The sequence below is a fragment of the Daldinia childiae genome (genome assembly GCF_008694065.1).
Source record: "Daldinia childiae strain JS-1345 chromosome Unknown Scaffold1, whole genome shotgun sequence".
Lineage (NCBI taxonomy): Eukaryota > Fungi > Ascomycota > Sordariomycetes > Xylariales > Hypoxylaceae > Daldinia > Daldinia childiae.
In genome coordinates this window covers 3,303,136-3,331,126 of record NW_022984642.1, presented here as the reverse complement: position 1 = coordinate 3,331,126, position 27,991 = coordinate 3,303,136, and the positions used below count along the sequence as shown (strand labels likewise).

The window sequence follows — 27,991 nt, the reverse complement described above, 5'->3', positions numbered from 1 at the left end:
ATACCTTGACATGATGCTAGTTTCCATTAATAGGAGCTCAACTGCAGCATCTGCATTGCATGTAAGAGGTGATGATTCATGATGGTTATCGGGTTGGTATGATATTGCCTTGGGTTGGATAGCATAGGACCTCCCTAATGTCTGAGGAGCTCAAGGTTTGAATTTGCTCTACAAGAGTATTCTTCCTCTTGATAGACTCGTATACTCTTACATAAGTACACTTTTCTAGTGAACGAATCCTCGATGAAAGGGGTTATGTCTTGTGGCCTTCCCCTGTAGTGATAGAGAGCATGTGACTAATTATACGGTAGCGGCAGCATACTGCATACTAGCTAGTGCTAGATATTTAGGACGAAGCAGCGACAATCTTTTCCGTGTCCTATACTCTGCATATATCCACTACACCATGAAAAAAAAACGGTCAACCGGCAGGTGCTTGAATATGCTATATGCTACATGCTAGTGGAGACCATCTAGACGCTTGGTAGTCCTGTTGGTGAGTTAGAAAGCTGTATTCTACGTTTGTACGGGCTGGCGGATATTGGTCTATACTCCCTCAGGCAAGATCCCGCAGATGTTGCTTGATTCAACCCCCCCACTCTAGCCTTTGGATGCCGGCATATGCCATACCTACATGCATGGCTAAGATGTCTAAATACCCGATCCCCACAGTATCCGCGCCATGTCTGAAACATGCAGTCTCAGCAAATTCAGTCATGAGGTTATCACCAAGTTGATGTCGTTGAGCGGGAACCATGCGATTGGGGGTGAGCGCCCATCTCAACTTGAGCGTGTGGAGCCTGGACCGAGTTGCAAGGGTTTTTTTTCTTTAGGTGTCTTATATGTATGTATGAACGGCCTAGCCTGTGAACTTTCTTATTCCTTCTACGTACGGAAGAATCCGCCATAAGGCTTGTGATTGTCGGGCAGCTGCATGGGCTTCTGAGTCTAAGACCTCGTAGTCCGGAGCATTTTTTTACGTTTAACCATTCTCTCGGTAGCTCTCCGTTTGGTTATGTTATGTAGAAAGTCCTAGTAGATCTAGATCGTGGGGGGTTGGTTTCAAACCCGGCACGCGTCGTGCCGTAGGAACGAATGATGATGGTCATGAATGAGAGAGAGTTTGCTAACTGATCTGATATCTTATACTTAGGTAGAGAGGCACAACCAAATGATTGGTAGAAAAGGTAAACTACATGTCGATTTTGGCTCACCTCCACTTATCACGGCTCGCCAGGAAGGATTCCGTGCAATGGTCCGCGCTGTGGTGTGCATATGTATGAGGCATGTTGTTTGCCAATCCAAGACTCAAAGTGTTATGGCCATTAATTCCGAGGTGGTCCGGAAAGACAGCTTATCTATAGATGGTACGTAGTCCAGTTCCGTTTGTGTGATCGTCACGACTCCCGAAATATCTTGCTTGTAGGGCTGGGAAAGTCAGTTTCACACGACGAAAATCAGTCAACGCCGTGGGGCGACCCAATGGTATCGACTTATTCCGATCCACACATGTCCTATGTGCATACAACTTGGCAAGCTGTTTGAATTTTCGGGTCATAGATCTCTGGTTGCGCGACGGGGTGTCGGCTGTTTTTCCATGCCATCGTGGTGCCAGTGTTAGTGTGCGACGTCATGTCTACTCTATTTAAGCATTAATGCATAGCAATGCTATGGTAGGGCGTGCTGCTGTGTTCCCCGAAATACTCGGCTATCTGCTGGAAGGACTACCTAGATCATGACCCAGGTAGGTGGATGAATCTTTTGGAGATATGAATAATGATGCATATATAGTGTACGCCTGTTCGTAGTTGAGGCTTACTCAGGCTCCTAGTCAAGCAAACATTATCATGTTTTACTAAGAAGCCCAGACCGCATCCAAGAGGAATTGCTCCGAGGTATGATTTTATGGATTTTATGTATTCAACATCCCGAGGCTTGAGCAGGGAGGACCCTGCCAAGTTTGCCTCGTTTTGGTTGTACTGGGTTCTAACCTTTGGCTGTCTCGGGTAGGTCCTGCGTCTTTAAAGAGTCTAGAACAAATTCATAGGGATATCAGCGTCCAAATGTCGTTTGCTTGCTATGTACATAGCAATGGATCCTAGTCGCGGTGTAAGCAATGTAGCTGCAGCATGGTCCAATTGTTAGACATTAGATATCTCATAGGCTACTGAGTCCTTAGATGTTAGCTCCGGGGAATGAAGATTCACATCTTTACCCAAAAGTGATGGATCTTAGGTAGAGAGTAACCTCGTGGGGGGGAGGAATTATGAAAGTGGGATTTGGCAGGGGGGTTAAGAATCGGGCTTTGGTAGCATAAGAGTGCAATTTTGTAGTATCCCAAGTGGGACAGTTCTCGCGGCCCAGCTCGTCACTGTCGTAACGTACAAGATTAAGGGCTTGAAGAATCGACGCAGAATGACAGAAACGGCAACTATTTCGCAAGCGCAGACCGACTCTTCAAATTCTTCCTGTTCCTTGGCTATTATTGCAGTAGACTCCTGTATCCCTAGGTTTCTAGCATATTTGAGGCTTAAGGCGACTACGCTATAGGAGACCCGTGATCTTGTAGAAAGGGAGGGGGCCTTGATTTGGCGTTAAGTTCAGTTTTCCCCTCCTTTTCTATGTAGACTATGTATGTGCATCTCAGGATAGTTTCGGCGATAGGATATCATATTGACCTTCACTCTTGAGTTAGGTCGAGTTTATGGTCCGAGCGTTGACAGGCTGACAGGTTCGAGACCAGCGGGTTGATCTTCTATGCCTATTACTTGATAAGTAAGGTCGGGAGTTGTCCAGCACGTGGAAGAATTTCCCCACGAGAGATGGTATGCTTTCCTATTATACTTTACCATCTTTGGGTTAACTTAAGCATAGACTAGCCTTTTTACCTTGTCGTATTCTACGTCGATTATGTAGGGCTTGTAATGGACCTACTTAGTCCACCTATCAGAAGTGACGCTCTTATGTTGTGTCGAGATTGAGGGGTAGAGACGACGCACGATAAGTTCATCTCATGGGTTCGAGCTGAACTAAGTAAGCTAAAGACATATCTAAGGAACACTACTGCGTGAAATTTCGCGAGAACAACACTATTCCTGCGGACGCACGTCGGTGGCAAGGAGAATTAGTTGCAGGTCTCTGGTCACTCTACTGCGCAAGACTGATGAGGATTAACAGGTACCTAATGTATCGATTACTACGAATCCTGCGCCTCTATCATTCCCTCTAGCCCAACTGCATGTGTCTAAAATGGGGCCAAATCAGATTCGTTTTAGTTCTTTAGTGCTCACGAGGGACGAGGCGCAAAGGTCAGCTACGATGATGTATGTGGCTGATAACTAGCTGAGTCCATTCATGCTTTTATATCTCTCCTATTGTAGGGTATAAGTGTAATAGATAATATAGCTAAGTCTTAAAGATGGAATCGAGCAGTGAGATGATAGAGATCGAACCACGTTGCGTCAGAATATTAGTATGCTGTTTGATGACCAATGGCTAAGCATCTCGGTAGTTTACTACGAATCACGGATCTGGGTTGAAGCCTTTGCCCCTGTTGATCCTGAAGCCTCCAAGCCATAGGTTCATCATGACATTATGAGCTTAACCTGTTCCTAACCCGTTCCTGGTGCGACTAATCAAGATGTACGGCATCATGCTGGACTTAGATCGGTGGCCCAATTATACATAGGTGATCCTCATTCCTTGTCTTAGATATCTAGTGAGCATAGTATAGGTAACTAGTATGTTGATGGTCTCGTCACATTGATTTATGAGATGTTCATGAATCGAGTTAATAGTAAAATACTTAGACATGCGATGCATCTTTCGAGATCGTCGGCTTGGGTTGGGCCGAAGGCATTGACTTTGTCGCATTTACATTGAAGAGGTCATGGCGAGTCTGCGTTGTTGACTTGCATGAAATGACCAAGCAACATACACACCAGAGCGATAGAAATGATGTCAATCCCCCATAAATGAGGCCATAAATGGTTAGATACTCACACTTTAGAATAATGTCTACACTAGTTCCCCGCGGTGTCGTCTCCTTTTTCTAGTGTAGATATTAAGTTTTAATTCTGTACTGTCTAACTGCCCCTCCAACGTCATAAGAGATGGAGATAGAAATAAGGAATACATAGGATGAATGGTCTAGACTAATACCAGCATATCTTTACTAGACTCGGCTTTGCCCGACTGTGGGACCGCATCATCAGCATGGAAGGAGTTAAAAAAAAGATCAGACGAATGGACCAATACAAGCTAGAGTCAACGTGCTGGATCATCAACATCCTGCATAAATCCAACTTGTAGTACTCTTGATAATAGATACTTCCTACAGAATCGGTGCCGAGTACAGGATATGTCATTCGGATATAATTGTATAATGCAAAGAAAAATGTGACATTACTAAATTAGGATGAGGTTGTTTTTATTTTCTTTTTTCAAGTTGATAGCTGATAGATGTAACATGTAGGATAACATGTAGGAAAGATGGTAAACAGATACATCATCTGGTATGTGATGAGATTTGATAAATAAACGACGCTAATAAATCTCGCCGAGTCTGGTGTCTGGTGGAAAGAACCCCGTCTCGAGTCTCTCTCTTCCTTCTCAGTCTGTTTTTTTTTCTTCTTCTTATTAGACTGGAAGCGTCCGTGCTTCGCACCTGTAAGTTTCTTATTGCAGGGGTTAAAAGACCAGCTGCAGTAAATTACAGTTGACCCGTGCGTGATTGGACGAATGGGACCATCTTTTAAGGTAGTCCCCCTGTACTTACTTCCTTGCTTAGAGCCCTGAGGCCATTGCACTTGCTTTCATTTTTGCAGGTATTATCTGCAGGCATTTAGTTGCATTTATTAGTTGCAGTCATAATTGCTGAACCAATCAAAGTTAGAACGACCGGCGCGCATCTAGCAATCGGTTCCTAAACCTTGTAACATAGGAAAGCCCCAAATGTCCTAATCTGTGTTCCCAAAGATACTTCTGCCATCCCAGGCCCCGGTAAACTCTCCTTCATTCACCACTCAACTGCCACGCCATTGTCCAACCGGGCCACACCCAATTGACTTTCGTCGCATTCACGGCTCACAAAGGGGGACGGTATTGGGGGGCGTCGCGACATTTGGGTCTTGGGTCATTGGCAACTGGCGTGCTCGTCAAACACATTACCACTTCACAAATATCCGATCTGTCACGAATACGAATCTCTATACAAGAGAAAATAAGTCAATAAGTCTAGATGATGGTTGGAGCGTGTGTGCGAAGCACCTCCTAAGATCTTATAACACCTAACTTTACGATCAACTCGAAACAATCACCTTTCCGACCTTCAATGCATCCGTTCGTCGTTGTTGGATTTGGCAGGCATAGATCTGCTGCGCAGTAGAGAGAAATGGAGGTGGACCGTCAAGGTTTGCGCCTGCCGTTAAAGACGCGATCGAATCTTAGCCTTTTCAAATCCTCGCAGGCCGACTCTTCCAAGGCTCAGAAATTACCCAAGGCTACTAGAGATTCAAGATTTAGAAAGTCACCACTCAGTGGTCGAAGTGGTAAGGTTGGAGGATCCAAGGTGCGCATACCCGGTATAACTGGTTCGAAACCCTTGGTACCAGCAGGTGAGAGGAGGTCTGGAGGCCACGATGGAAATAAAGCGAAACGAGATACCGACGGCGATAAGTGGAATATAACCCCTGATGGAGGTTCAGCTGGTCGGGAGGGAAGACATTTCACTGTGGCTAACGTGGGTAATGGCGGTAAAATATTTTTAAGGTAAGGTGTAGCTCGAATGTGTAAGCGCGATCATGCTGTACTGATTACGGAAACTGGAATAGGCCTACCATACGACCAGCAAACCAAAGATACCCGCAACCTAACTTCGTATTCCCGGCCACGCCGCCAGGTACCACAGGTTTGGATTCTTTCCTTCAGATAAAAAAGGCATCCGAGGAAAACAGCGAGCTGCTTAGTAGTCAATGGACCCCCACACCTTTATCCGATTCTTCATCGCTTGGGATTGTAAGGAAGAAGACTTATTTCGACTTGAAGGCACCGAAGAACCGAAGTAGTCGGCGTGCTATGTCTGATTCAACAATTCATGCCCCGAGCATAGCACAGGAGGGCGAGGCAGGCGTTTTTAAGGTGATCATATCGAAGCCACAGGATGGGTCGAGATCGAAAACCGCCGAAGATTTAGGTCGGGATCAGGGTTCGCTTCTACAGGTTTCTATTCCCTCGTGGAAGCTAGGCACACCGAGATTTACTCTGAGGGGAACGCCTCTAATTCGAGGCTCGTCTTATGCGCCGACTGAGGATTTTCGTTCGAGCAATGCGTCATTCTTTCGACCATCAGTGCGTGATCTAAATTCGCTCCATCCTGATTCCATAGACAGCATAAGGCAAAGGGCGAGCTCTACGCCTCACATTCACCTACCATCGCCGGGTTTACTTAGTCCTACCACCATTACCGCACCACGATATCCTCACCCTCTAGTTCGGTCGGCGTATCTCTCTACACACTTGGTCATCGAACCTTCCATGTTTGACTCACTTACTTTTAAACCGGCTTGTGATGATCGTTCAATTGTTCGCTATTCGTCTACTACAGGCGCCGTAACGGCTGCTACGCCTCCACGTCTAGTCGCCGAAATTACGTCACCTAGTTTTCTGGACTATGAACTAATATCAGACTTCTTCCTCACATTCCGTGCGTTCATCGAGACGAAGGACCTGCTCCGGATGCTGGTTTCTCGACTTCGATGGGCCGTGTCTCGGGACGATGAGACGGGAATGGTAGTTAGAGTAAGAACTTTTGTTGCTATGAGGCACTGGATCTTAAACTACTTTGTCGATGACTTTGTCGTGGATTATCACCTTCGCGTAATGTTTTGCAACCTCATAAACGACTTTGTCGAAGAACTTTCTCAAGATGAGAAGGGACGGAAAGTCCAGTTGAAGATCCTTGCAGAGCTAAAGAAATGCTGGAGACGTGTATGTACGCAATTCTGGGACGGTCCAGAATTTGACTCGTCATTGGGCCCCGACATTCCTATCGCGCCGGGTGGAATCGCTGGTCATCGAGATCCTAGCTTGGACCCTAGCTTTTGGGAAACCGACTCCGAGGACCCGCCTCAGATATACGATCTTTCTCTTCCGGAGAATGATCCATATTCTGAAAATAGCTTCTATGCAGATGTATCTAAGGCAGGTCATATCGACTCGATTTTACTCGGTGGAGTACGTCCGGATACTCCAGAAGAGGAGCGGCCCACTGAATTACAGAGGAGACAGACCTCACCGATCAGTATTGCAAGTCTCGACGTAGTCTCCTGTTCATTCCCAACCAAGGCATTTCGGATGGCCGACCCAAATTCAAGTTCTACTCTTGCCGCCCACCCTGTTGATCCTAGCTCAATTTATACCAATGCGGATCCTGTTGCCCCTACTCCACGTGCTCTGACAGGAAAGCGTGTTAGGCCTCATACTTCTCATAGGCGCAACAACAGCCTTACGGACTCACTCCGAGAACACGGCTCAGTTACCGAAAAGGTTGTTTACAAGAACGCGGAATTCCTGCTTACTCTGCCATATGCTGGTAGTCTTGTCCGAGGAAATGTCTTGCCTCCCACGCAAGCTTTTGTCGATGTGGATCCTCCGGGCCCATGGGGAACAGCACGCCAAACTACCGTCTTCCAACCTCACCCGACCGAAGGGTCAAAGGTAAAAGGCTCTGGTTCGGCGATGTCGGGCCAGGGAATGAGGAAATTAATTGGCGGTGTTCGGAGAGCGTTAAGTATGAGGGGCCAGGGAGTTTTACCGACTCATGGAAATCTCATCGACATCGTACCTATCGGAGCTCGGGGTGCTACAACCAATAGGATTCCAGGAACAGCAGTTGTACCACAGACACGATCGCCTCGTCCGAATGGCCCTCGTGCGCCTGTGCGTATTGATATCCTGGGCGCTACAATTGCTGAGGACTTCAAGAAAGCTGTGCGGGAGGATGCCATTGTTGTCGAAGAAGTGACCGATGACGGCCACGGCAGCAATACCAATGACCCTATCGAATATTCGCCGGCTCATTTGGACTCTTCATTTGAGCTCAAGCGTACGAGTGATGGTGCAATCACAACAGGAAGCAAGTCTATAGTTATTGTAGATGGAACGTTACCTGGGGACTACCCACCTATGACCGGTGCTTTGACGGCCTGGAACCCTTCTGTTGAAGCCTTTGCAGAGAGCATGATGAGGGCCGGTGGTGCTGATCTGACACCGCCAACTACGCCGCCTGGACATGCAGTACATGGTGGTACTCCGAGGAGGTCTTCCTACCTCCTCGGGCAGCACGCTTTTCAGTCTTCAACTTCTACCAGTCCCCTACCCCCGTTCGTCCCGGATATGGACACACTAGGCCAGGGACGTTCTTCTGAGGAAACCAATACCAATGCCAATGCCAATGCCAACACTCGTGCGTCAGTCAAGTTCGTTGCACAGTCACCTATCAGACCCCCACTGAGCTATGTAAATCGGCATCAGCGCCAACAATCAAGCCGAAGCTATCGATCGAGAGGATCCACTGCTCATCGACGATGGGCATCTTTTCAGAGTGGCATCGCAGCGCAGTCTACAATCAGGAGTTTCGATGCTACCACGTACTCGGAAGGCTCAGTAGCATCTGAAGTTATGCCCCCACCGCTAAGAGTTCTCCGGAGACGACCAGGTGGTGACCTCAGAGGTGTAACTAACGTCCACGACCTGGATGCCCCTCTTCATAGGTCACGGTCTGTAGGCTCATTGACGACTTATTCGGAATCCATCAGGAGTTCTTACCTACGTAGCCCCGTCGGAGACTCGAGCGGATATGTCGATGTTGTTAGTAGCGATTTTTCACAAAAGCGAGGAGAGATATTTTCCTTAGGAGCTATGGCCGAACAATCCGCAAAGCAGCCAGTGTCCCTAATTACTACCCACTCATCGAAACCAATCATGCGACCTCATTCGAAGCCGAAGCCCAAAAGCTCGCGCAAATCCCTGATGATGTGGATGATGATGGAGGAGTCGAGTCGGCACTCCTAAAACTCGAGGGCAAATACGAGAGGAGAATTGCTAAGCTCTCGATGGAACCGTCGAAGTTGCCCCCTGGGAATCTTAAGGAACTTAAAGAACGGTCCCTTGGAACTCCCGAGGTAGAGCACGTCCAAGAAGAGAAACGAAAGCACCGTCAACAACACATCGGCGAGGAAGAAAACGGCATCGTATCACCATTGGAGGAGAATTTTGATATTCCACTCCATGGGCAATCAACACTTTCTCGTGCCTCTGAGGTAGTTTCGTTCCTATCGGAAGATTCGAGAGAGACTTATAACTCAATCCCGCTACTTGATCGTGGGTTAACAGACGATGAACGTAGCAAAACGGCTGCTCGCGAGTGGGCAAATCACTCAATATTAATAGGCCCCGACACGCCGCAAGAAGAAGACGGATCAATACTTGTCTCCTCGCAGCACCCGTCCTACGAGTTTGTACAGAAAACGGAAAGCATTAACAAGATCAAGCCGGGAGCAACTACCCCTGAAGATGTCCCATTCCTAGACGTGGATAGTGATAATGAGTCTGATCTCTCATCTGAAATGTCGGGTGAAATGCCTGATACGGAAGATTACATTTTTGGAGAACCACATTCACCCAAGAGACCTAGTCCTATCAATACCGGAACGTCTCCTGATACGGAGGGCGGAGTTACTTTTACGTCTCGAGACAAGCCCCCGTCCCCTCCCATGACGCTCACACAGGCCTCTCGGGGGTCATTGGATGTAGAGCATGTCCCACAAATTCACGAACATCAGCTATGGGCTCAGAAACCACTACCGCCTACCCCTGATACCACACCTACCACTGCAATGTATCGTCACGGTTCTGAATCGCCCAAGGATCCAACCGGCACCGAAGAGGCGCTTCGTAACGCGCCTAGATTATCTAACGAAGGGAAGCAAAAGAACACAGCACATTTGCCCTTTATCCTCGCCTTCGACTCCGAGATTCTCGCTCAGCAGTTTACCTTGATCGAAAAGGACGCATTGAATGAAGTCGATTGGAGGGAGTTAATTGACATGCGTTGGAAAAACTCTAACAATGACTCACGGTCCTGGGTTGACTTCCTTCGAAACACAGATGCTCATGGTGTTGAAGTTGTTGTTGCGCGGTTTAACATCATGGTCAAGTGGGTAGTCTCGGAGATCGTACTAACTCAAAACGTGGAAGAGCGAGCCCGTTGCATCATCAAGTTTCTCCACATCGCTGTCCATTGTAGGAAGTATCGCAACTTTGCTACAATGAGCCAGATCACTATCGCATTGACATCGAATGAAGTGGCAAGGCTCGCCAGGACTTGGGCTATGGTTCCACCTACTGATCTAAAGACCATGAGAGACTTGGAGACACTGGTTTCGCCAACAAGAAACTTCTACAATATACGAGCAGAGATGGAGGGACCTGGCGATGCTGCCGATATGGGATGCATTCCTTTCGTTGGTATATATATCCACGACTTGCTTTATAACTCGCAACGGCCATCTGAGATTGCTAGCTCGCCGACTACAGCGCCTCTGGTCAATTTTGAGCGCTGCCGCATCGCTGCTTCGGTGGTGAAAACATTACTTCGTCGTCTACTTGAAGCCAGCACTCATTATCAGTTTCAGCCCATCGAAGGTATTACCGAGCGATGTCTCTGGATGAGTGCTCTGAGTGACGAGGACATCAGAAAGCATTCAGAGAGTCTCGAATAGACGAGCCAGTGCTTCTTACACAAAAAACTACTGGCATCAGAGCCCACACGCCGAGACCATCCAACTTATATCTGTATATCACCTATCCATGATCGATATCACCATCGTTTACATGCTCTTTTCATTTAGTGTCAATCATCATAGACGATACTTGGCCTGCATGAGACCACTATTGTATTAGTACGCAGGTTCCGCCACCCTTATTATATAATACTCTACGATATCACGATACGCCCTAGAGGCTTTTGGTCGCTGCATATTAGTGAGGAGGAATAGGTTATAGTACAGGGAGGATGCAGTTTTGCATTTCGTCGTCTGCTTAGTTCTAGGCAAATTTTCCTTATTTCTCTTCTTGGATGTAACATTTTTCTCCCTTTGCACCACATTATTCAAATTTAAAGATAAGTTCGGCGCGAATCATACGGCAGGGGCCACGGAAAGGGCTGCAGTTGGTAGCGGCGAGGAGTAACAGGACAGGATGGGGACATCCATTTTCATCAACAGCAACGGAGTTAGGCGATCCATTCATCTTTTTTTTTTTACTTTTCCATACTACTCATGTTAATGAATAAACCATCCTACTAAGGAGAGGCAGTCAAAAAAGAAGAACAGCAAAGAGTTCACCAGAAAGAAGAGAAGAAGATAGGGGATAGGGAGGATAGGCGGGAGAGTACATATGCATGGCGGAGAAGCATAAATGGGAGTAGGGATGGGGGAGGGGACAGAGAAGGGGAAAGAGAGTAATGTGTTCGCGCTCTTCGATTCCGGCCCAATTATTCAGATACCCCTTTTGACTAGGACTGCATTTTGTTGTCGTTGTCCGTTGTTGGAATTATTCGCAGAAAGGAGAGGAGAGGAGAGGAGGAAAGAAGTAAATATACCACACACCCCGTAGATATATGGTCCCTTATAAATACTATGAGAGGAGATGTTTGAGAGATACCTTTACCTGTTTCATATTGTGTAGATATTTGACATGTGCCGAAGATGTGAAGATATCCGTCTAGTTGTATTTTATTAGCTTAGGGGAGTGTTGATGTATTATACTAACATTCGTCTCTAATATATTACTTTGTGAAAACTGACCTTGGTACTTTACAATATGAGTTCAACATATCATTAGGAGGGTACTTCGTATAATATATCTTAACTTGGACTTCGAAGGTAGATAGGGTCCTCTAAGCGAACCTACTACTCAGTAGAACAGCTCATATAACTCAACCATTGAAGTTAGAAAAGTAAACGAGTCTACTGGCATTTTATATTCTACTAATCACTCGCACTCCTACGTGTATAACTCATTAAATTTGTTCATTTGCAATTCTTTATTTCTTACGGCTAAGCTAGGAGAAAACGGGCGGGATAACGATTAAGTCCACCCCTTTAACTGCACAGGGCATTCCCCCGAGCCCGGGCGGACAACGACAGTCTCTTACGGAAAAAGGCATAAGCTACTTCTACAGAGAAGAGACTTCGTAGACCAGCCCCCGAACCCGGATATCTTTCCCTCATTAGTACGGTCAAGTTGACCCGCGTTTCCCCTGTCCCGTCTGCGGCAGAAAATCAAAATATCGCGATGGTGGTGGTAGTGATGTATGTATGGTGCGGAGGCGATTTACCAGTCCACATCCTCCATGGTTTGAGATCGATGACCGAAACCTCCCTGATGCTGCGCCTGCTCTCCCTGTTCCTGAACCTGTCCCTGAACCTTTGATGCATCGGCAGTGTTTTGGTCCTACCATTGGCTGTCCTTGGCCTCGGTGGTGGTGGCAGCGGCGGCACCCCACTCACCGGCCGGGGGAGCACCAGTGGCGTTGGCCCACTCATCGGTCTGGCCGTCCCAGCCACCAGGTTGGGTAGCGGCGAAACCAGCAGGGGCGGTTTCCCAGTCGGCAGTCGCGGCGCCGAAGGTACCAGTCTCGATGGCAGCGGGGCCAACCTCCTCAGCACCAGGTAGCTTCTCCTCCTCAACCTTCTCCTCGGCCTCAGCCTCAGGGTCACGGTCTGTGAATATGTATGTTAGCTTGTATACTCCAATAGATTAGATTGTTTTCAGGTTGATATAACATACAGAAGTAAAGATCGACCATCACATCCCAGGGGATGTCACGGCTGGCGATGGTACCACGAATGCGGAGGACCTCACGGGCAAGCATCCACCAGACGCAACCAATAGCGTGGCGACCCTTGTTGTTGGTAGGAATGGCAACATCGACGTACTCGGTGGGGGAGTCAGTGTCGCAAAGGGCGATGACGGGGATGTTGACGTAAGAAGCCTCCTTGATAGCTTGGGCGTCGGTGCGGGGATCAGTAACAATGATCAGACGGGGCTCCTTGAAAGATCGAGTGATGTAATTGGTGAAAGAACCAGGGGTGAATCGACCGGCGATGGCAACGGCACCAGTGTGGGCGGCGAACTTGAGGACGGCACGCTGTCCGTAGGGACGGGCAGAGATGACACAAATATCGGCGGGGTTGTCAACAGCAGCGATGATGCGAGCGGCCAGGACGATCTTCTCCCTGAAAAAAAAGAAAATTCAGGTCAGTGAACTGGCCATATTTCGCAAATTGCGCAAAGCAAATGAGATATTATCGTCATACCAGGTCTTGCCAATGTTTAGTACATTGACACCGTCGGCGCGGGTCTTCCATAGGTAAGGTTCCATATGAACCTGCAAGTTCTTGGAACCGAGATGGGACTGAGCAGCTAAAAGCAGCTCGATGTCCTGGGACGTCGCATGCATGGAGGCGGGGAAGTTGGTAGGCGCCATCTTGACTTAAATTGAGCAACTCACAAAATCTGTGGAGGATTACGAAAAAAAAGAAGGGTAATGAGGGTGAGGAAGAAGAGTTGCTTTGCGTTGCGCGATCGTCTTTGTCGAGGTTGTGGGAATTTCCTAGTAGAAAAAAGTTCGCGGTTAGATTTCAGCTGCATCGAATTATGATTTGGTGCGAGAGCTTAGGGTTTGGAGACGCTAACCTCGATTGGGGTAAGCTGATTGGTTAAACTCATGGGTTACGTATTTCATTATCGATAGTATTATGACCAAACTTAAACAGCTCAGACCACCTCCAATTCGAGAGCATGGTACTACTTTTCTAACGGTAAAAGTGTTTATCCATTCCGTAACATCTTCAACGTCGGAAGGGTCAAATTCCCAATCCCGTCTTGCAGGTCTGAGAATAAAGGATCGACAGCTAAAAGTTGAATTCATTCTCAGCAGTTCAATACTTCAATATAACGACGCCATGCCGCCCCGAATACCAGGCGTGCAGCGCCTAGGCACTTTCTCCTGTAAGAATAAAACCTCTTTACTTATGTAACTTACTCTCGACTAATAATTGATTTGCAGTATGTTTACGACCAGCCATAAAACCGCCTACTTCGTCCCTCCTCCCCGTTACACAAACCGCTTCTCTGTCGCAAAAGGAAAAGAGGCGCCTAGCGAAACAGGATCCTTACCGATGGGCTCAGATGCAGCAGCGCAAAGCTGCCCACCTAAAGAGGCGAGAGGAGATCGAAGCTATTAGAGAAGTGCAGCATGGCGATTCTATCCGTGGTCTCGCGACCCCCTTCGTCGAGTCCTTCGACTCTGCCGGCCAAGCCCTACTATCTAAGCCGCCGGTCGACGACGACGGGAACCCGCTGGAGGAACCGCATGAGCTCCCCACCTCGCCCCACATCCTAAACAACCTCATCCACAAGAAGGAGCTGGATGCCGCGATCGATATCGCTTATACTCTAACGCGGCCAATGCCGTCGGATCTCTCTCCTGTTGAATCGGAAGATTACCAGAACCAGGTCGAACGCCACGAGAAAAACCATGCAAGGGCGGTCGAGGCCTTGAACCGTATTACGCACATGGATAACGGTTCCGCGAAGGATAGGTTACATGCCAATGTCCGGCGGTGCGTGGAGACTTTTGGGAGGCATGAAACCGATGTTTTTCTAAGGGCTAAGGCTCTTTCACGAGGGCAGGAGAGGGAAACCCCACCGGTGCGAGGCGGTCCGGACACCGGAAGTAGCGAAGTGCAGATCGCCATCCTGACGGCTAAGATCCGGGCTTTGGCCAACGAATTAGAGAAGGGGAGAGGCTACAAGGATAAAGTAGGTAAGCGAGATCTAAGGTTGATGCTCCATCGACGACAAAAGTTACTGCGATATATGGACAGAAAGGAAAGGGGAAGTGATAGGTGGAATCATATGATCAAGACCCTTGGTCTAAGTCCGGCGACCTGGAAGGAGCAAATCACGACGTAAGACTCCTGGACGTACGCGCTATTTAGAGTGTACCATATAGGTGACCTAGATGCATACTCTGTAATAACAAGTGCTTATGTACAATACAAAAAAACACCAACAGCCATTCGAGACGCGCGAGAGCTCTAACTGTCTGTCCATCAGCCTAGCGCCATTGAGAAGAAAAAGGAAAATAAAAAAGAAAAGAAAAATCCCGTGACAATCACACAGCTTTGAATGCTATTTCCTTGGTATCCCGTCCATTAGTTCTACAATTTCGAAGAGAGCGAGGGGTGGTTGTAAAAAGCGTATGCAAGAAATTAGAATACGCTGATGTAGTTGCCGATCCTCTCCTTCTGATTCTGTGCTATGCACTCAGCGATCCACGTGATGTTGCGGATTTCCTATATCGTAAGTTAGAGGCTAAAACGGGACAGCTGGTTTAAGGTGATGATCTTTAGCCAACTTACCTGCTCTCTAAGTTTCACCCATGCATATACGATGGCATATGTGAATTGTCTCGTAAAGGCGCTCTTGGAAATCTCCATCTCCTTCTGGTAGAACATGTCTTCCAAGCTTCTCTCGTTGCCACCGGCCCCACCGGCCATGTTGCCTGGTCCTGATGGTCCACCGCCCAATCCTGCAGCCTCGAAGAAAGTCTTGTAGTCAGAAACGCCGTCGACTGCCAATCTTACACCCTCAAAATCATCCGACCTCGACAGCATCAGCGTACCCTCGGGATAGAGTCGGCCAAAGCTCGGGTACAACTTCTTACGGTCTGCCTTGCTCAGCTCGGTGCCGAAGGAGTTAAGGGTAATGTTGATGGCTCGCCTGTCGGCCTCGAACTCCAGAATCTCGCTCATAACTTCGGATGTAGGGGTGCCGGTCATATCTGGGTGGGTATTGACGAAATTGTAGAAGTCCTCGAGATAGTTCTTGTACAACGTGTTCCGCACGATTTCGATGTTCAACTCGTCCAAGTCTTGGTGACTCAAGCTACCCTTGAAGTAAGGTGCTAGGGGAGTCTCTATTAACACACTATTGTATAATTCTTCGATGTTGGTTGCCACGCAGAGAACGGGCATCGTCTCGAACCAGCCGAGAGGATGACATCGGTCTAGCAGCTCGCGGGTATCTCGTTCGTGTAGGGTACCGGTGATGAGAAGAGCTACATTGTCGATCATGTAGCCATATGTTAGATAATCTAGGAACTGCGCGAGAGATCCGACAGCGTTTGCGCGGACGTAGCGAAATTCGGAGACGAGCTTGTCGGTTGTTTTGGCGGCGAGACTAGAAGTGGACGGATTGGGAGGGAGAGATGCGAGGAAATCGCCGTAAGCAGGACCGAGTTGCAGCTTGAGATCTGGTCGGAACTATTAGATACATTGCTATTTATTTATACGTAGATATAGGGCGCATACCATCGATGGTCTCGCATTGCGTCAGGTTAGAATAGTTAGCACCAGTTAGAAGGCCATTCCTGTACCCCCGTACAATGCCTTCGATGTAACTATACCAATCACATTAGCTCTTAGCAATATATTATGATGCTTCTCGTAATAACATAAGCTTACCCATTGTTAACGTTAAAAAAGAGACCCTCCATATTGGCGAATATGCTGTTGTTGATCGATGGAAGGATATCCCTTAAGAAAGTTGATGTTCTAGAGCTTGGTTTCTTTACGTTGTTGCATGCGCTGCAACTTAGAATGCTTAAGGATGCGTAATATGGTATAAGGTAATATATTTACTAAGATAATGATAAGACAGTTTTATTGAAATAAAAAAGTATAATGCAATCAACCAATAAGAGATGCAGGGGTCTAAGCTTAAGATTTCGTTTTAACTGGCTCCCACATTCCGTTCCCACTTTTATGCTGTAGCTTTCCATTTTTTTTTTTCTCGACGAAAGTTCGAACAAATTTTTGCACAAGCAATAGCTCCAAGATTTCTCCCAATCATAAAAAAAACCAACCATTGTCGTCGCGAAGAGAGCTCTGCAGGACCACACCCTATATCGATATAATTATCCTGCAATCATGCCTCTCTTCGTTCTCGCAGAGACGCCTGCGGGGTAAGTTTTCGTCTTTTCGATCTTGGTGCGCATGAATATAACTGACGCGATGATAGCTACGGTCTGTTCAAGGCCAAAGACAAGAAGTTACTGTCACGAGACGATGTTCAAAAGCAGCTTTCCAGCGCTGAAGCCATCAACTCAATGTAAGTTTACCATATTAAAGTTGCTACCAATTGGTCAAGAGCGCGTGCTCACCAGTTTTACCTAGGCTATCGCTCAAGAAGATGGTCAAGTTCGAGGATTCGGCTCAAGCCTTAGGTGAATACACTGCTCTCACCGAAGGCAAAGTCACCCCGATGTTACAAAACCTACTCGACGATATCAAGGAAGAACGAAAGGCGTCGCTTGCTGTTGCTGATCCAAAGTTGGGTGCCGCAATTAACATTCTGCCCCAGTTGAATATTACTCCAGTATCTGATTCATCTACCAATGATCTCTTCCGCGCCATCAAAACCTATCTTCCTGAACTTTTCCCCGAGCTAGAGAGCGACTACCTAGGAAACATGGCGCTTGCCCTGTCGCACTCCATTTCTCGCCACAAGCTCAAGTTCTCCCCCGACAAGGTAGACGTTATGATTGTTCAGGCCATCAAGCTTCTCGATGATTTGGATAAGGAGCTGAACAACTATGCCATGCGAGTCAAGGAGTGGTATGGATGGCATTTCCCCGAGTTGGACCGTATTGTGCAAGACAACCTTGCCTATGCTCGCATTATTCTAGTTATGGGAACGCGAGAAAACGCTCCCAATACCGACTTTTCCGAAATCCTCCCCGAGGATATCGAAACTCGCGTCAAGGCAGCCGCAGAAGTTAGTATGGGTACTGAGATTCTCGAATTTGACTTGGAGAACATCAAGCTCCTTGCCGAGCAGGTGATCAGCTTCACCGAGTACCGACAGCAACTCTCCTTGTACCTAACATCGCGTATGAAGGCAATTGCCCCCAACTTGACAGAACTCCTTGGTGAGCTAGTTGGTGCTCGTCTCATCGCGCACACCGGTTCGCTTCTGAAGCTAGCAAAGAGCCCCGGTAGTACTATCCAGATTCTGGGTGCGGAGAAAGCTCTTTTCCGTGCTCTAAAGACTAAGCATGATACTCCCAAATACGGTCTCATTTACCACTCGTCTCTTGTGGGACAGGCTAGTGGAAAAAACAAGGGCAAGATCGCGCGTACACTGTCTGCAAAGGCTGCTTTGTGCCTGCGTGTCGATGCTCTTTCCGAGCTGAGCACCGAGGGTGCTGATGGCGAGGATATCCTGGTGGACGACGAGGAGAGAGCCGACATGGGTATTCGACTCCGCGCGTTACTAGAAGATAAACTACGGAAGCTAGAAGGCAAGCCGTTAGTATCTAAGGGTACCAAGATTGCCCCCAATGGCGCCACGCCATCCAAATTTGAAGTTAAATCAACACGAGGCTATAATGCCGATGCCGATGCCGTTGCTACGTCGGCTAAGAAGACACCCAGCAAGCCCTTAATCCAAGAAGTTGAGGATACCCCAATGGGAGACGCGGAGAGCGAGGATGAATCTGAAGAGGAGGATTCCGATGTGGACATGGACGGCGCCGAAAGTGGTAAGTGTTTTTAGATAACCCCATTGCATTACAAGCGGCGTCGACGTATATTAGCATTAACTAACAAACAAGCAGCCAAGTCAAAACAGAAGACACCAAAGAAAGAAAAGCACTCGGCAAAGAAAGAGAAGAGCAAGAAGGCTACAAATGGAGCTGAGTCTACTCCTACACAACCCGCCAAGCTGTCCGAGGCCGACTATGCCCGACTAGCAGAGGAAGCCGGCATCTCGGTCTCTAAGTTCAAGCGCAAGTACGAGCGTGGTGATGTGAAGACGAATGCCGATGGAACACCCCAAGTTGTCAGCAAGAAAGAGCTGAAGAAGTTAAAGAAGGCCGAAGCCAAGACCGCTGACGCCACACCTTCTAAAGTCGACGCTGAGGCCGACTCCAAGAAGAAGCGAAAGCACTCGGATGATAGTCCAGAGAAGAAGAGCAAGAAGAAGTCGAAGAAGGAGAAGTCCTCGTAGATGTTATTCATACCTCTCTTCGTCTGTACTATATCAGTAAAAGCGCAGTACTTGCAATCATGGACGACGGCGTTCCGGTGGTCATACCAGGGGTTAGTGTTGGAGTTGGTTGGCTTCTTTAGATAGCTAATTAGATCGAAGCTATTAACACAATTTTATTATGCCCGAGTTTACGGAGGTTATACAGTTAAATATTTTGAATATTTTGAATACCATCGAAACCCCTACCCAATACTCGGTAGCCAAAAAAAGGACTCGGTACCCTTACCTTTGATATCCTCACCAACCCAGAGGGAGGATTTGGCACCTAGGAAAAAGGCTCGGCACCCGCACCTCGATACCCTCACCCACGGCTCGGCAGCCAAAAAGAGTATTTAATACCCAAGAGGAAAATTTAAAAGTAAAAAGATACGTATTTTGAGAAAAAGACAAAAGTAGGAACCTGGAAAGATTTCACTTATTTTAGGGATGCATCAAATAAAAATGCCTAAAAACTGGGTACAGACGAACTTCCTATTTCGTAAACAGGTCCCTAAGACAATATCCCTTGTAAACTCGAGCATATCTGGATAATATGTAACCAACGGTCACGTATTTAAAGACCCGTATAAGGTGTTTTGCTATAATGTATCATTTGAGCAGCCATAAGTGGCTTAACCTACTTAAATCTATCTTGTGGGGATTCCGAGTCCCCCCAGACGAGACGATTTGCGGATATGCTCGGTCATTCACTGGTGAGAATCCGGCGAGCTTTTCGACATACATCACCGACGTTTCCCTTGTTAATTCGAGAAGGTTCATAAGATCAACTCTCTCGAAGAGTTGGTATAATTCTTGGACGCATAGAGGTTGGGGTTGGGTAACCGCGGTAGTTCCAGAGCAGGCTCTTAGAAAGGCGGCGATATCGTTTAATGCTACTGGAATGCCGTTGCCAATTTCTAGGAATTCCCAATTCCCGTTGCACAGCAATATGTCCGGGCGTATGATGGCCTCTTGGAGAGACCACATGGACGTGAACCATGCGTTGGGTTCCCAGATATCGTTGGCAGGGGACTGTCGGTTTGGATCGTGCTGAAGAAGTTCCAGGGGCTTGCTGGCATGTGCAGCGGATGTTTCAATCGATGATAATAGCCTGTCCTTCTCTACTCCGGGCGTGGATGAGGCCAATAGGTATTGCAGACTAAGGTACTCCAATGCTCTAGGTAAAGAAGACCAAGACGGCAAATCGACGAGCCAGGCTACGGCCTTAAGGGCCTTGCGAAAGATCAGAGGCGCACTTTTGTTCTCCCAGTCTTGGCGTTTGAGCATTGTAAGGGTAAGCATCTGGCCCTGAGGAACAGTGAACAGATCGATCCAGGCATAACGCCAGGGCAGAGCAGCCAGCATGTCTGGCAGCTTTTCCACATCGAACTTTTCGTTACGGGGGATTTCCCATGGGACGCCGGGTAGATCAAACCTAGGAGCTGACGTATCTTGCCAACGATACCCGGAGTAGCTTATAGCAACGTACTCTGGGAAAGACCCCTCGGTGCTGATAATCTCTTCAACAGTCCGGGTTTCTTTCCGTTGGCAATCCCAGAGATAGTAGGGCGTTTCGAGATCGAAAGTTATGTCGACTACAAGAGAGGCGCCGTGGAGTGGCTTACTCGGAGTCAACAAGGTGTTCCTCGACGGTGGTATTGATTTCCAATACAATGATGATATCTTTTCGCATGCCGCGTAACACATTGCCATTCGACGAAGGCCGGCGAGCTCCGAAGGTTTGCAATGTTTGCGACCAAAGCGTCTACGGATCTCATAGTCCCTCAGTTTAGCCATAATACTATGATAGGTAGTGATATTAAGACTTTTAGCTCTTTTCGTCTCTTGGTCGACATCTCGATCTGATTGAGGCGATTCCAACCATTCGAGTAGAACTTCAAAAGAGCTTCGTTGAGAATAAGATAATTTCGATATAAACTCTTTCCTCTTTCTATGGTCCTTTAGAATGGTCGACGAGAACCCAGCGGCACGAAGGCTCACAGAATCAGCCATTGTGAGCTAGCACCTCGAAACTAGCAAATCGTGAAAGCCAAGCGGTATTTACTCAGGAATGGAAACTAGTTACTACTACTCCCTTAAAAGGCTGCCGAGTATACATAATTTACTAGGATCTCCAAATATCATATGTAAGCCACTGACCAGGGTATACTGCATAGCCCCTATAAACATGAAATTGATTGGATGGGGGCCACGATTTACAGTATAGAAGGAGGCTGTGATCAGTAAATATTTAGCACGTGTTAAACAGAATAGGGCTCTACGAGAGGGAGCTGAAATATCCTTGACCTATGATGTATTTACAAGGCAGACAGACTTGCTAGGCCATTTTCTAGCTTCAACCTCTTTTTAGGTCTTTTAGGAACCGATCCTTCCTTGAAGCTATCAAACTCGTACGCCCAAATCAGCACTTTATGGACGGCCTACGAGCACAGGCACAGCATAGATTCCTACAAGAGCAGAAATTTAAGGAGAATGCTGCTCTTTACGGTGTCGATATACCTTTAATAACGGTCGCTAAATTCGAGACCGAGACGACGTTTTCTGATGTCAAGATCCCCTGGATCCAGTCTAAACGCTTTCTTGATCGAGTAAACCAACCAGTTGAGAATCCCAATAAGGAGTCGCCCACGGCAACTCTGAAGCTTGTGAAATTTGATCGCGAGATTGATGGAACCTTGTTGATTAACCGGCAACTCTTCATGGAGGTATTTCAAGACTTCGGGTTCGATCCGTATTGGCTGCATATGCTCCTCTGTTCAGTATATGGATTTTTCCAACTTCGCGGCGAGGGTAGGAGCTCGTGTAATTACTACCTCAACACCGTATCTTATACGCTTCTTTGGCTGCACAACCCTTATGAAATATCTACGAAGGTAATTATCATACCGCGGGAAGCTGACGGGATCGATGACCGCGACTCGATATTCAGCAATTTCCTACAGTCCATGTACTATCACAGGAGTCTGATCGACGACTGCAATTTCTGCTCTTTCCTCTCTACTATACAGCTCGTCCAATGGATTGAAAAATCGGTCAGCGAGAACCTCGGGTTAATCCGCTCTACTGAGATAAGAACGGAGCATGGGACGTGGCTAGACCAAGGAAAAGCGATTTCCCCTCCAGGAACGGATGAACTGGTGGAGAAGTCGAAAGAGATGGGGTTAAGCCTTGCCGCGCTGGCAAACGTTGTTCGACATGTTTCGCTGGCGGAGACGATATTTGCAACTTGCCTTCACAAGAGCAGCCTTTACACAACCATAGGGGCCCGGTATTCCACACAATATGTCCTCCGGTTAGTGCAGACCAGATTGCAAACGCTGTAGGATTGTTGAAAGGCCAAGTCGAATCCAGCAAACTCCAGGCAAACTACCTCCAAGAGCGAGCTAGAACACAACATTCCGTCGTACGTACCTCGCTCAACCCATCCCGTGTCCACTATCAAGCTACCTTAGGTACCCAATCTAACTAAAGAACCCCAGATCTTCAACCTGCTCACCCGCCACGACGCCGAAAGCAGCAAAAACATAGCGCAAGCGGCAAAGCACGACAGCTACTCGATGAAGACGATAGCCATCATGACCATGGTGTTCCTCCCGCCGACCTTCTTCGCAACGCTCTTCGCGATGCCCATGCTCCAGTGGCAGGACAGCTCGGTCGTGAAGCCGAGTTTCTGGGTCTATTGGGTTTTCGCGGGGCCTAGTACCGTGCTGGTGCTCTTGGTTTGGTACTTTACTTCGAAGGAGAAGGAGAAGGGGGAGATTGTTCGGCCTGGGAGTGATGGGGGGAGTGTGGAGAGCGGAGAGAGGGGGGTGGTGAGGGGAGGAAATTTGAGGATTTGGATGGGCTTTTTAGGCGTGAGGATGGGGTTAGATCGAGGTTTAAGTGGCGGTAGGGAGGTAAATAGAACTTGGTTTTGTATAGGTTGATGATTTAATTCGTTGATAAATAATTTATACCGTCTACTTACCCCTTTATCCCTTACCCCTATCTTGTTGTGGTAAGGTAGTTTGATATTGCTATACACCTAGCTGGTATACTAGTTGATACTATTTCACCATGATAGATTTATATAGGTTAATTGCCATTACTACATCCTACCCACCCAAACTCCGAGAAAGCGGCTGCACGAAAATCGAGTCCGGCCAGTCTTCGCTCGACAGCCCCCAGCCAACCCTCAGCTTAGCCAGCCATTCCGAAGCAGCGCAAGCGACAGCCGTAACCTCCCCATCTTCTCCATATTGGACTTGGACGATCCGCTTACAGGCCCGCACATATCTATCCACCTCCCATCTCGGCAGGCGAAGCCATTCGTGGTGCGGATCGCACACGTGCCATTGTCCCGCCGGGGACGACGACGACGACGACGCCTTCAGGTCGGCGAGGCAGCCGTCGCAGAACCCCGTGTTGTAGCAGAACTTGCACGGGTTCATCGCGTTTTCGAATCCCCATCGCCGGCTCTCGCACCCGTCGCATATGTACTGGAAGTCCTGCTGTATCACCAGCTCGTGCGCCTCGAGGAGCGAGCGGGCGGCGAGGTACTGCCTCTCGAGGAATTCTTCGTCTTTTTCTGCCGCTAGTCGGGCTAGCTTGCTAGTCTCGTCGATTAGCAGTTTGATTGATTTTTCTGGGTCGTGTTCTTGGTGGCTGGAGGAGTTGAAGATGCGTAGGATCGCCGTGACCACGGGTTCTCTGGTGATAGATTCCTCGGACTTTAGCAGTGCTGCTATGATATCGGCGTTGATGACGGCTGGTGCTAGTTGCCAGGATGCTGCCGTCGAGTTCGCCTCGTCGCCGGTGTAGAGCATGATATCGGCGAGGATAGAGTATCCTTCCCAGTCGTTGATAGACGTGTTGTCGGAGAGTATCCTGAACGCTGTTCCCATGTCGGACAGGAAGACTTTCCTAGCTTTTTCCTTCTCGTTCCGCGATGTGTAATAAACTGCTAGGTAGCACTTAGCGGCGGACAGACCCGGGTTGATCTGGTATTGCTCGGTCACCAGACGTTCTAGCTCAGCGACGTGTCTTTCGCTTTCTGGCGCTTCCCTCAGCTTTTCGAAATGGTGCCAGCTTAGCACCCGGCTTGCTCTGCGAAATATGCGGACTCGATCCCAGCGCCACGTCAAGTTCTCTCTAACGACAAGGCAGCATTGTTCCCAGAAGCTCGGTGCTAATCTTGCGGCGGACGCGCGATCTTCCCGCGATGGTATGCGGCTAGACCCTTATACAGCAGGAAGTGGGACATGTGATAGTAGTTCCCGTCCGCTTTTGTATCGCTGATGGCTGTCTCCAGGTCCTGTAAGAGGATATCCAAAGAGCCTACCGACTCGCAGTTGCGGATAATATTCCAGAAAAATGACGGATAAGGCTCTTCGTCTACCTCCTCTTCCACGATGAATTCTAGCATGGGCCTGAGCTCGCTTGGATCACATGCTGCAGCTTTGGATAGGATCTGCTGGGCCTCCTTCTTTTTCCCATGTTTAAGGTACTGCCTCATTAAGAGACATTGCGCCTTCGTATCGCTAGGGTCTAGATTGTAGGCGGCCTCGCAGCAGCGTAAAGCGTCGTCTCGTTGTTGGAGGCTGGCATACCATCCTGCGAGACGCATTCGGATATCAATCAAGTCAGATTTTCCAGGCTCCCCCTGGTGTTCCAGTATTTCTTCAGCCTTTTTTATCATAATACAAGCATTAACTACGTCGTCTTGATGATAGTAGCATTCGGCCGAACCTTCGAATGCGGTCCAATTTGCGTCAGGCACCCCAGCCGCCAGTATGAAATAGTCGTGTGCTTTTGTATGATTTCCCATGTTTCTAAACGTCTCTCCTATTCGCTCGCACCATAGTGAGTTACTTTCTGGAGGTCCAAGCACGGTCTCGGCCCATTTCTCAGCCATGTATACTGCTTCCGAGTCTTTGTCGTAGCGCGAAGATCCTGCTGATTCACCGGCGTTCGTATCATTCGATGTTTTGTTATCTTTTCCATCGCTGTCGCTATCGTTCTTAGGTATGCCCTACTTGACATTAATTATATATATAACTTCAATCTCGATATAGAAACTTGACTTACCAAAGAAAGAAACCCGCGTATCCAGCTGAACGCAACAATAGGTGCCCCCTTTCGAGTTTGCAACCAAATATGAGCTATATGTGTCAAAATAGGTGTAAATAGCTTACGGTCAGGATTTTCGTCCGATCTCGCATTAACCAAGAGCTTCTTGTCATTTCTCGATAAGCTACTGATGGCTACTGGGTCTTGTAGCCACTTCCAGAATATTGATGTCTGCTCAGAGCTTCTGAACCATGTCGCTCCCCAGCTATCCCAATGTCTTTCAACTATCTCCACATCGTCGAAGAGGTCATAAATACCCCTTCCAATCTCTCTCTTGTCATTTGGCCCAATGACGTCTAAGCCGGTAGCTTCGTACAAGACTTTAAGATGGTCTGGAAGATAGCGTAGCAAATAGCGACCAATAGGTTGAGTCCTTGAGTCTACTGGCCCACGAAGGAATTCAAACGTCAGTTTTACAATATGGAGATGGGAGTCAACCTCATTGACTTGTATATGACCCTTCGGAGAATTCGAGTTGTCCGAGCCCTGCTGGAAAGAGAATTTATCCAGAGTTGAATAAGTATTGAGATCCCATAGAAACCGTTGAACGGTTGTGCGGTCTACATTGGTGATGGTGATGGTGGCGCTGATTCTTGGTGGATCGTCTGTCATCCGGGGGGTTTCTCGTTGCTTCACTACGCAGTCGGCAATCTCATCATCTTGCAACCTGACTCTGTTATCTGATCCTCTTTTGAGTATCTTTGAGAAGTTTTTGTCGATATACCTATCAAGTCGTTCGATAATGTCTCTCTTAAATCGAAGGAACTAAAGAGATTAAAAGTGTTAGTGTAAAATAAGATAGCTAGACCTGTAGAAGGTCTTTCTAGCTCCTAGCTATCTACTATATGAAGAGCTTGAGAACTTACCAACGCAGCATCTAACTCCTCAATCGTAAGAACCCGTTTCCCGAAGATAACCCACGCGAGTAGTTCGTTTATTTCGTCCACCTGTCTACCTTTCAACTGGGTTTCCAATTTGTTAATATCCTCCTTTAGTCTTGATATCGGATCTAAACTGAACTTGGCTAGGAGCTTCATAAGTTCTGCCTCCGACCCCCCTGACGATACGAGCTCTTTGATATCGCCAAGGGCTTCTTGGATGGTGTAAAAGCTGCAGTCCGGTTGCTCTAAAAGCATCCTATGAATCTCTTTCTTCTGGTGGAGCGTTTTCTGGTCTCGACCTTGAAATAGTTCTGCGGCCTGAAGCTCGTGGTTTAGATACATACGCATCTCTCCCTGGATATGGCCCATAACCTCTATAGTAAATGGTAGGAGCCGGTCTAACTTGATAAATCCAGACTCAAAAAGCTTGGGATGACCGCACAATGAGGATCTTCACCGACCCCGAGTCATTCTCGGGCAGTAATGTATCCTGCAAAGTCCCTATCATTTCCAGCAACCTGTCCACTTCTTTCACAGTGAGATAATCGAGGCCGTCGAAAATAATGAAGTGTGTTGTCTTGCGCATCGGAGAACCGAGTTTTAGGACGTTCCAAAGATCCATGCATTTTGCGTTTTTAAAGAACTTCTCATCCTTTGTAACGTCAGAGCAAGCACTAGATACAATCTTTGCATGTGCACTGTCTTGCTCGACTAGCTGTAGGGCCAGCGACTTCAAGGCAGTCTCTACCGGTTGCTTGTCGTCGTCACTTTTCCCCGTTCGGGCGGGAAAGAAATGATATGCTACTAGGCATTTGTTAGCTGATTCGGTCGAGCTATATTTTGACTGAAGATGGTGAATGATGGCGGAAACAGAAAATGTCTTTCCTGAACCTGGAGGTCCGGTTAAGAAAAGAAGAGGACTTGAGCCGTCGCGAGAGCTATCAGCCCAGTTCATATAACTTTCGATCTCCTTAAACCAGTTCCCACTTCTTGGGTGTGTACTTTTCCATATGTCTTCGTAAGTGGTCTTAGAAGCGTTTTGTTCCTCGTCTGAGATACCGATCTTGGCTTTGATCTTAGAAAGATACTCTCGGGTCATCTTCTCCGATGTCCTTTTCTTCTCTGCATCCGTCAAGATTCCTACATTGGCTTCGATATTCTTCACGCGTCCTCCAGTATCATATGCTCTGGTCAATAGTTCAGCAATACCCCTATCGCTTTTCATGATAAATTCAAGCGCGACGGTATTCTGTGTATTTTGTTGCTGCCGTACGAGGCCTTCGAAGCGCTTGAGACCGTCGACGACCTCTTTATTGTCGAAAAGGACTCGTTTCGTCTTTTTCTTTCAATTTCTTCCACCTGCCGCTGTATTGAACATTTATGCACAGAGCGCAAATGTCTACAAAGCAAATCATAACCTCGTGAACAGATTGGAGTAAGTCTTCATCAATCGTATCGAACTTTTCGATTCTCGCATATATCCTAAATCGCGAGAGAGTCGGGCCTATCTGTGCAAATACGTCTCTGATTTCTTCATGCATGTCACTTATTTCCTTCGGTACATCTAGCAACAGAGATATAGCTTTGAAACAGAGCTCTGCGGGTGGGAATACCTAGAGTAACCTTCAGCATCCGTACCAATATTATAATAAGAATATAATCTAACAATCGAGGCCCCTAGAGCAGCAACTCCTCCTAACAACTTCACGCATGATATTATATCCATGCCTATTTTCTTCGCCTGCGAAGTTCTGTATGTTTCTTGGTCATCATTCTTGAATAATTCATTGAACTCCTCTTGGAGGTTTTCTGGGGACCTA

The 27,991-nt window shown here is 47.6% G+C and overlaps 6 protein-coding genes across 6 annotated transcripts; 3 read left to right on the top strand and 3 right to left on the bottom strand.

Annotated features, from left to right (window-relative positions):
• Positions 1-5,392: 5,392 nt before the first annotated feature.
• On the top strand, positions 5,393-10,781 carry GL218_00871 (Guanine nucleotide exchange factor LTE1; the record flags this gene model as incomplete). The annotated part of the gene is made up of 3 exons (XM_033577318.1): positions 5,393-5,769; positions 5,832-8,777; positions 8,915-10,781. 3 exons carry the CDS (start codon positions 5,393-5,395, stop codon positions 10,779-10,781), a joined length of 5,190 nt encoding a protein of 1,729 aa, XP_033442144.1.
• Positions 10,782-12,516: 1,735 nt separating this feature from the next.
• GL218_00870 (40S ribosomal protein S0) lies at positions 12,517-13,552 on the bottom strand (the record flags this gene model as incomplete). The annotated part of the gene is made up of 3 exons (XM_033577317.1): positions 12,517-12,785; positions 12,853-13,301; positions 13,383-13,552. The coding sequence occupies 3 exons, from the start codon at positions 13,550-13,552 to the stop codon at positions 12,517-12,519; spliced, it is 888 nt and encodes a 295-aa protein (XP_033442145.1).
• Positions 13,553-14,030: 478 nt separating this feature from the next.
• Positions 14,031-15,042, top strand: GL218_00869 (putative ribosomal protein s15 precursor-like protein; the record flags this gene model as incomplete). Its single annotated transcript, XM_033577316.1, has 2 exons — positions 14,031-14,076; positions 14,135-15,042. The coding sequence occupies 2 exons, from the start codon at positions 14,031-14,033 to the stop codon at positions 15,040-15,042; spliced, it is 954 nt and encodes a 317-aa protein (XP_033442255.1).
• Positions 15,043-15,341: 299 nt separating this feature from the next.
• On the bottom strand, positions 15,342-16,627 carry GL218_00868 (V-type proton ATPase subunit d; the record flags this gene model as incomplete). The annotated part of the gene is made up of 4 exons (XM_033577315.1): positions 15,342-15,425; positions 15,492-16,384; positions 16,443-16,531; positions 16,596-16,627. 4 exons carry the CDS (start codon positions 16,625-16,627, stop codon positions 15,342-15,344), a joined length of 1,098 nt encoding a protein of 365 aa, XP_033442254.1.
• Positions 16,628-17,060: 433 nt separating this feature from the next.
• Positions 17,061-19,140, top strand: GL218_00867 (Nucleolar protein 58; the record flags this gene model as incomplete). Its single annotated transcript, XM_033577314.1, has 4 exons — positions 17,061-17,095; positions 17,152-17,241; positions 17,307-18,673; positions 18,749-19,140. The coding sequence occupies 4 exons, from the start codon at positions 17,061-17,063 to the stop codon at positions 19,138-19,140; spliced, it is 1,884 nt and encodes a 627-aa protein (XP_033442261.1).
• Positions 19,141-23,276: 4,136 nt separating this feature from the next.
• On the bottom strand, positions 23,277-26,540 carry GL218_00866 (uncharacterized protein; the record flags this gene model as incomplete). The annotated part of the gene is made up of 6 exons (XM_033577313.1): positions 23,277-24,312; positions 24,408-25,192; positions 25,249-25,622; positions 25,683-25,957; positions 26,015-26,055; positions 26,157-26,540. 6 exons carry the CDS (start codon positions 26,538-26,540, stop codon positions 23,277-23,279), a joined length of 2,895 nt encoding a protein of 964 aa, XP_033442260.1.
• Between the last annotated feature and the right edge of the window lie 1,451 nt (positions 26,541-27,991).